The sequence below is a fragment of the Eurypyga helias genome, unplaced genomic scaffold, assembly GCF_000690775.1.
Source record: "Eurypyga helias isolate BGI_N326 unplaced genomic scaffold, ASM69077v1 scaffold19078, whole genome shotgun sequence".
NCBI lineage: Eukaryota > Metazoa > Chordata > Aves > Eurypygiformes > Eurypygidae > Eurypyga > Eurypyga helias.
This window is the reverse complement of record NW_010269110.1, coordinates 8377-17549: the sequence shown is the minus strand read 5'-3', so window position 1 is coordinate 17549 and position 9173 is coordinate 8377. Positions and strand designations below refer to the sequence as shown.

The 9173-nt window shown below is 37.8% G+C and overlaps 1 protein-coding gene across 1 annotated transcript in view; it reads right to left on the bottom strand.

Annotated features, from left to right (window-relative positions):
- Window positions 1–9173, bottom strand: part of HSD17B4 (hydroxysteroid (17-beta) dehydrogenase 4) — a gene marked incomplete at both ends in the record, with an annotated part of 17982 nt that overhangs the window by 1164 nt on the left and 7645 nt on the right. The window contains 5 exons of the mRNA XM_010157993.1: window positions 2676–2779; window positions 4257–4328; window positions 5711–5762; window positions 6193–6426; window positions 7096–7202. Coding sequence (XP_010156295.1) covers window positions 2676–2779; window positions 4257–4328; window positions 5711–5762; window positions 6193–6426; window positions 7096–7202 — 569 coding nt within the window. The remainder of the gene's footprint in view (window positions 1–2675; window positions 2780–4256; window positions 4329–5710; window positions 5763–6192; window positions 6427–7095; window positions 7203–9173) is intronic.

Genomic DNA, 9173 nt, shown 5'->3' with positions numbered 1-9173 from the left:
CCGGGGGGAGCCACTAAGATGTGAAAATTAGCCAACATATAAATAATTAAGGAAACCCCTTTGCCAGCAGGGCAAGAAAACCCCAACTCAAGAGGAGAGACATGAGGACATGTTACAATAAGGACATATATATTATGGACGTATATAAATATATATATGGACATATATATATGTATGTATATATATACACATATATATAAGGACAACTTACAGGACATGTTGCTCACCACAGACTTCAATTTGGAAATTTGCTCTCCTTAGTTTGCAGATAAAATCAATGTGTAAAGTGACAAAAATACACATTGTAACACATGCCTGATCAGCTTGGGATTTTTTTGGCACAGAGGGACGTGGAAGTGTTTACAACTGGAACGTTATCAAAGATAAAGCAGGAAAATTTATTGTTTGAAACTGATGTCTTGCATGCAGAGGCCTCTGTTGAACTTGGTATAGCTGTTTTGTCTGAACTAGACTACATTTTGTTTTCTTCTATCACAAGCTGGACTGTTGCCTGAAACAGGTGTTCTTTACATTTTAAAATGTAAAATCACTTGTATAGCATTCTCATACTTAAAAAAATAGAGTGAATAAATCCGATTACAGAAGAATTAAGGGTTCCAAAGACCTTCATACGCTATCTGCAATAATATTCTGTGATCTTTTTTTTACTACACAGAGGCTTTTCCCATTTCTCCCTGAAGCAGCAGGCATTTCAAGATTTGATTTGTAAAGCTACAAATGGGAAAACTTCTGGATAATAGATACAGATTTAAGTAAAAATACTTGTAAGTTTATATCCAAAAATCCCCAAGACCATCACCTACACTATTACAGATGTACCAAACCTGGATATTTCATTATAAATTTTCAAAAATACTGAGCTTAAAATAGCCTCTAGGCTCTACTTCACAGTAACAACGTTCAGTCATAGCTGGCATCACCCTTAAACATCACACTGAAGGAGACAGTAGTTGTATGTCAGGTGCCCGAGTAGCTACTTCATGAATTTGGGCAGACACACTCCGTGTCCATGTGACATTGTTTGCCATTTGCTAACTCTCTCCCAAAATGCAGGAGTTTCACTCCACTGGAAGTGGAAACTATGATGCTACATCCCTCTTTTCCTCTTTATGCTTTCCAAACCTCTTTCACACAAACACATAGATTTATAAAGAGCTACACCTAGAGATCTCTTCTAGAAATTGCAAGTTCAAACCTAACACCACTTATTTGGGTACTTATTAGATTTTTGTTACACTACTCTTTTTACTAGGGCAGCATCTTGCAATATTAACATACGATCACACCTATACATGAAAAACATGTTAGTTTAGTAACACAGACACTCTCTGTACACATACACATGAAATTATCACTAGGTATCTACTTATTTTTAAATACAAATAATCCCCCAACTCCCTTTAACAGAAGCAAAGGAAATCTCTGTGGTGGTGCAGCAGAACACACCGTAATGCTAAACTGACGACACAGAGACCACTTATTCCCAATCGGAGATGTAAGCACTGAGGCAGAAATTGGAATGTGGTCATGACAGCAGAGCTTTAAGTCAGGTAGTCAACACAATCCAACAGCTCAGTAGTAAGCCCCTAGATATAGTATCTAAAATCTCAACTTTGTCACTCTCCTTGCTGCCCGTGCTCAAACAAGAACAGCCAAAAAAATCTGCTTTTAAAGCTACATGTAAAAGAGGTAAAGCTCCCCAGATCTGCTTGAAGAAACCAGGACTTACAAATAAAAGCCACTTCTCTGTTTTTGTTCTACCCTAAGAGGTCTCTAAAAATTTTTCAGATCAGAAGTAGATTGAAAAAATAAAACCTTTCCCAAGCTAGCTTTTTAACAAGAAATTAGTCATTTTCCTCACCTGTTCATTTATGGAAAGCATGACTGAAGTAACCAAATACATACAATCAGAACACAAAGTCTCTTGTTTGCAAAGCTAACGTTTGAGTTTTATAAAACTGAGTCAGTCAGACTCTTGCCAAGTTGGACAGGTGAACTAACAGCATCTTCCATCTGATCTACAGATGTAGGATTTTAAGGAACTTTGGCACAGCACAAACTAAAACGTGGTAGATTCTACCATTTCTGTGGAATTAATTGTGTCAAATTGGGTCAGATTACACCCTTCTATGCTGACGACTTCAAAAGATCCTCTTCTAAAAGAGGAGATATGAATCCTCTACAGGAGCGTTCTGTCCACATCATCATGCATTTTATATTAATTTCAATTTTATTTTAACTTTCTATTACAAGTTCACAGAATTTAGATTCTAAACATTTTCCAGAGAGTCTATCTACATTCTGTTCTCCATTAGGATATTCCATATCTGCAATTTCACATATTTGAATGTAGGAGTATCCCATCAGCAGCATGTTTTATAATCCACTTTACTACCTGATTGTCAAAACAAAACCACTGGTTTCCCAGGCCCTGAACAGTACCTTTTCACTCAGGCTCTTCAGTGAAGAGAATTATTCAAATTCCATTTGAGTTTGCACCTCCATGCTAGTCAAATCCTAGTTTAACCTTCTTAGTTCACAGAACAAGTATTTTTCTTGCAGGGCTGACAAAATTTTTTATGTGTGGTCTTTTGGGGTTTTTGGGGTTTTTTTTGTTTGTTTTTTTTTTTAAATATGACTATGTATGAATTTACCTTGGCCTTTTCTGATGTTCGTTTTCCACCAAATCCTCCAGCTCCAATGAAAAACAAAGAGAACTGATTATAACACACTAGGTCCTTTCCACAGTAGGTATTCACTGAAAGACAACAAAAGCAAAAGGTCATATATTGTCTTTCATCTCCTTTTTCACATAGTGAGCATGTGTTGTTACCAGAGAAAAATTCAGCTTCAAACATGACAAAGCTCATTTTAACAACTGAAGGGACAATGGTCACACTTTCATCATGTGGAACTATTGCAAGTCACTTCCTGACTAGTGAAGACTAACGATCTGTTTCAAATAACACTATCATGAATTTTATCTATATGAAAGCATTAGAAGATGAGCTATGAAAATGCCAATGACATTCAAAGGTGCTATAAATATTTGACAAGAGTGCTGAAATTAGTACCTATTTCAGCATCTCACACTGCTGTAGCAATTTATTTAAATATGATAGAATTGTGCCACAAAATATGATGTATTAGAAACTATTAAGAATCCCTAGTGTGTAAAGCACATTACCAACTCACACAGAAAGTGGTACCTTGTACGAAAAGAGCTCCAGAGCAAGCTTCAGTTTAAGGTCATCTGTTTCTTCTTTTGAAGAAGTTAAACTTCTCACACTGAATCGAGATTCAGTCTGCTATTTCCAGTTCACACCTATTCCACTCCCTTACACCCAAGACTTAAATTTACAGATTGCTACTAATGTTCATTTCCAGTTCCAAAGAAATTTAAAACCCACTAAGACTCTGCTCACAAAAAAGAACTTTTTCATGCTGCAGAAACAGAGAGTCTTAACGTTGGCCCAGTACAGAAGCAAAACACAGCGAGGAGAAACAGACAGTCAAGACCTTTTTACAATTTTATCTGTACACTGAAGGGATGCAAGCTCAAGAGTCTTTAAAGATTCACTGACTATTAACCTTCTCTTGCAGTCTAACTTCCCAAGGGACCTCGGTATAACCACACCTAAAGATATCAAAATTCTGAATACAACTTATCAACTTCCAGAGACGTTCTGATTCTTTGACTTGGATACGAGGGGAACGAAACAAGGTTTAGTTTTGTTTAGAAAAGAGTAACGTAGACATAATAAAAGAATGCAGGATGTGCTCTTAAAGATGGCTGCTCTGCAGATGGGTCAACACAGACACGGCTAACCTTTGCAAAACCACCCCACAAAACAAACACGCACACACGTGTGCACACAGCCCCTTGCTGAGGGGTGGCAGAAGCTCAAACGGCCGCCTTCAGACAGGACTAGTATTATTATTAAAGAACTCTGTTCAGTTTGCATAATACACTATTCCACCTACACTGGAAAAAAAATAAGCCTCCTCCTAAGTCTTTTTCCAGAGACAGCGTTCTTATTCCAGTACGTTAACTGCCCGAGAACAATCACATTTTACATTTATACAGCTATTGCTAATTAGCTGGTTTCTCAGCTCTCACTGAGATTTCGTACGCTAACAGTCTTTACTGTGGGCAGGCTGGCAGTTAGTGGTATAGGTAGTTAAAAAGTGTCAAATTCTACTGTATACCCTCCAAAAATTATAAACCTTCTTACCATCTATAAGTAAGACTGCTCCTGATCCTTTGTCAAGAATATCAGCAACAGTTGAAACTGAAGTTAATTGCCCTGTAAGACAAAAACAACACATACATGTTGCATGGTCTTGCTTCAGGAACAAAACCCACAGATCACTCTTTATACTTCCTTACAAACAGTAATGGTAATGGTAACGACCATCATAATCATACCAACAGGCACAGCAATCACAATCATCATGGTTATAATAAAAGTGTCTGTGAATCTTTGAAATCTTGGTTTGCAGATGTGAGGAAATTATTGTTTTTAAAATTTTGTTTGTTTGTTTGTTTTAATAGAATCTTGCTGTAATTCATGTATTCAGAGCTAAACACGAATCAGATTTCAGATTCAAAATTATAATTTACTTCAAAGACAGCTCCAAACACATTGTACACAGCAAGTGGGCTGAGACAACTACAGTTCTACAGAAGAGGAGCTCAGCTTAGGACCTGGGCTTGTGGGTTTACGACATTTGTCTCCAATAGGGTTATTGTTCTAGAGAGGTATGTAACCATGTATGTTTACATCATCAGCCCTTGGTATGGAAAAATGAAAAGCTTTATGAAGTGCTCGCAATCCATTATTAATTATCAGACTTCTTTGAAGTTAATATCACCTTCACACATCTCCTTTTTGTGTCAAGAAGAAATTATGCCATTTATCTGTTGTTTGCAAGATTTTTTTTTTTTGCTTCTACACTCTGGAAAAGTTAATTTTTAAAAACTACTAATGAAGAAACCCAGACACATGCATGCATAACCTGAATGACTCTAATGAGCACCTCTCAAGTGGTGTAATCTGGGAGAAGACAGCCATCTGTGGAAAGAGCTTGCTATTGCAGTAACTATTATCTGGAGAATTTTGACAGGAAGAAAAGTAACTGGTTTTTTTTTTTTATTTTTTTTAGACTCCTCATCAAGATGTCCATTCCACATTTACATATATAATTTAAGTCTTATCCTTTTACAGGCACACAGATACAACCCACATTGAAGAATTTTCAAGTGAACATCCCAAAAGGTCTATTGTACAACCTTACAGAAAGAATTAAAAGTCCTGCTAGTTAGTATCAAATTATATGAGCAATACACCAGCACGTAGTGTGTTTGCTTATTATATAACCATAGAACGGTTTGGGTTGGAAGGGACCTTAAAGATCATCTAGTTCCAACCCCCCTGCCATGGGCAGGGACACCTTCCACTATGACCATTATGCATAAATTTACTCAGTGGACTATAGAAAAGCAACACCTGACCCCAAGAACAGAGAGTTTAGTAACTCCTTCAATAACGCAACAGGTTGCCTCTCTTCTCCCCCACGTCTTGTAAAAATATGCAAAAAATTAATTTGGAGACAGAGCTTCATACTTCCATTTACAACACAGTTACAGGAAGGGTTGTCATAGTGAAGGCAACACAGAAGGACTGACCTGAGGTTGGTAAGGGTTTATACAGTTCCAGATACTGCTCACCATGCAACATCTAGGTAAAGAAAGGCAGTGCTGTAAAAACAATCAATATATTCTATTGCTTCCCCCACCACAATTGCACGGAACTAAACAGTTGTTTTAGAAATCACTATTTTAGCGTCCAGAGCAAACAAATAAAATAAAAAACCCCACAAGTTTGTTTTTCCAATTTCATGCCCAACAGAAAATATTTTCAAGGGGAGTTTTAAACTTTTGTTGTTTAATAAAAGCATAATGGACAAATTAAAATTTAACAAAAAAATTGATGATTCATACCATGGTAAGAAGACAAAGGTTATACAAGTGAAGTAAATGAATAATTTATTAGGATGTAAGAATACGAAACAATGAATTTTCCTTTTCTAGAATAAAGGGAACTTACTAAGATTACAAGCATACTAATTAAAGTCACAAATAAAAGTAGATACTTAACTCCTACATACCTTTGCAAGACTAACATTTAATCCTGGAAGAGAGGGAACACCCTCAAACATTGAAGTCTGAGCAGGAATTACTCCAAAGCTAGGTAAACAGCAGAACTCTTCGCTTCCTTCAAAAAGAAATTTTAGGTGATCTGGATCCTTACTTGACATTCCCACACCCAGAGCATACAGAATAGGCTCTAAGTGAGTATATTTATATTCGTAGGTAGCCAACTGCCGGCCAACAATGCTTGCCTGGAAATTAAAAGCGAGTATAAAATAAAACTTTGTATCAGTTAATGTTGGACTTGCATTCTTTCTACAATTCTCATATTGAACCAAATGCACGTTTGAGCATTTTCGTTATAGTCACACGTAAACATGAAGTATGAGTACTAAATATACCATAAAATATTAATGTATTTTTTGCAGTACAAGCAACCCTAATGTAATTCATTATACCTTGCTGCAAGCAATTTACTTCAAGAACAGTGTGAACTTCATACAGCTCTGCTCCCAGCAATGCATAAGAAGTTTTATAAGCACAAATGAAATAATTAACACTGTAATGATTGAAACAAGGAAAAATTATCTGTCTATACAGAAGAAGCCAGAGCAAAACCACATTGCCCAGCAAGACCTGTCCCCCGCCCCTTTTCTGCACAATAACCTAACTAAAGAGGCTTACAGAATTTACAAGCACTTGCGTTCTGCATTATTCAGTCTATTTAGCCTTAAGTTTTCCCATCATCAATTAAAAAAACAAACAGTGGAGTCTGGAGATGTTTCTTATTCTGCTTCCTCACTTCAGAGTTTAAAACCCACCCTTCTTTTTGCAGGCAGTAAGCCAGAGTAGAAGCTGATCAGCAACACAAGTCTCTGCTCAAGGTTTTCACCTAACACCTGGTAGGCAGAGGTACTTACCGTGTCAACAGATGAAGAGACCGCTGATGCAGAGCTTGTTGAGTTCATAGAAACGTTACCTTGAGACTCTATCTGACTTAAAGCATCATTCAATACACTTATGGACTCTAGAGAAAGGAATTGAAAAAAAAAATCACGTATAAACAGCCATAAAAGAGACACTCCAGTCAGACACACAACAGGCCAGCAAACGAGATACACCCTGGTATTTCTCAATTTGCTTTTAAACAAATACACATCTGCAAGCTGAGAATAATGCTGCATTTTAGAGGCATCTGCACAGCAGCTGATGATCAGTGATCTCTACACTGGTTGCACCAGTCAGGTTAACTCTTAGCAGCCAACCATGACACTTATCTAATTCAAGTGCCTGAAACACACCTGGCTGTATGCACCACTATTCAAGCCAAGAGCAGCATGTCAGCAAATACTCCATTTTATGCCCTGAACCACAATGTCTAAGAAGATAATGAGTATTATGCTTTAATTGTCACAGAAGTTAACATCTGAAAATCAGTACTGCTTGTCTTACCTTGAAATTTGTTTGTAACACAAGTAACAGGTCTCATCTCATGGCAGTTACCAAGTCACATACACACATTCATTCATTCATGTAAGTCAGTCAGTCAGTCTAAGGCTTGAGCAGTGCCAGTGTTACAAGTGAGATGATGCATGGTTGAGATACAGAACTCAGCCATGGTAAAGGCAAGCCATCAAGAAGACCTTGTCCCCTGAAGCTCCATATGGCTAAAATAAGTATTAAATATTCCTGTGTCAGAAAGAATCAAACAAAACGTGGTGACGATCATGTAGAGAAAAATTAAAAAGTGCTTAAATCAGCACAGAATCATTGTTTAACGATCTTCTCCTTGGAGCCACTCCCTCCACTTCATCACCCCTACACCTGACTTGCACTTTTGCTCGGACTAACACGGTGTTGCTCTAGTGCACAGCACTCCCCTACATACCCTGCAAGTTTGCTACATGCTTTCTTGCAGAATCTTGACTTCCTAAACCACTTCTTTCTCCCCAGTATCACTGCCAGAATCATCAAAATGTTTTATTTGTGGCCTGAATCTCATGAAGAACAAGGAGTATCTATGAAACAAATATATGTTGACACCTCTTGCCAAAGACAAACTTTATCTCTGGGTACAAGCGCTGCCGTAACACAACATGAGGTTATGACATCTACACAGTGTGAAAATGTGCAAAATAAGAGATCTGGCATTTATAAGAACCGTTTACAAGATAATTCCTTTTATCCTATTTTTCATTTATTAAATGAATGAAGGAAAAGCAACATTGAGCTGCTGGGAGAAATAACAAACTGTTTTTACCTTTCTTGCATGAACCAAAGAAAGTCTTTCTCACTGCTTTAAAAACGTCGAAAAGAGAGGTTTGATCTCCAAGTCAACCTCAATGCTCCCTCAACTTCTCATGTTCACAACCCATTTCGATACACGAATGTAACTATCATTCTTAATGGTGAAATCTGAAGATGACTACTAACACATCTTACATGCAATGACATCACCAAGACAAACAATATAAAGGCAACCTGTAGTTTACTAATGATGCAGAATACTAGAATCTGATTTTCAAAGAAACTTTCTTCCAGAATATATTTTATGAGTGGACACTCAAATTGGCAAGCTGGCTACTGTCTGGCAGAAAACTGAGCAGATCACAAAATCATAGAATGGTTTGGGTTGTAAGGGACCTCTAAAGACCGTCTAGTCCAACCCCCAGCAATGAGGTGAAGAAAACCTTCAACTAGATCAGGTTGCTCAGCACCGACCCCCGTCCAGCCTGACCTTTAATGTTTCCAAGGATGCGGCTTCTACCACCTCTTTGGGCCACCTGTTCCAGTGTTTCACCACCCTCAACCTTAAAACGTCTTCCTTACATCTAGTCTAAATCTACTCACTTCTAGTTTAAAAACATTACCCCATGTCATATCACAACACGCCCTGCTAGAAAGTTTGGCCCCATCTTTCTCGCAGGCCCCGTCATTTACTGGAAGGCTGCAATAAGGTCTCCCCGGCGCCTTCTCTTCTCCAGGCTGAACCAGCCCC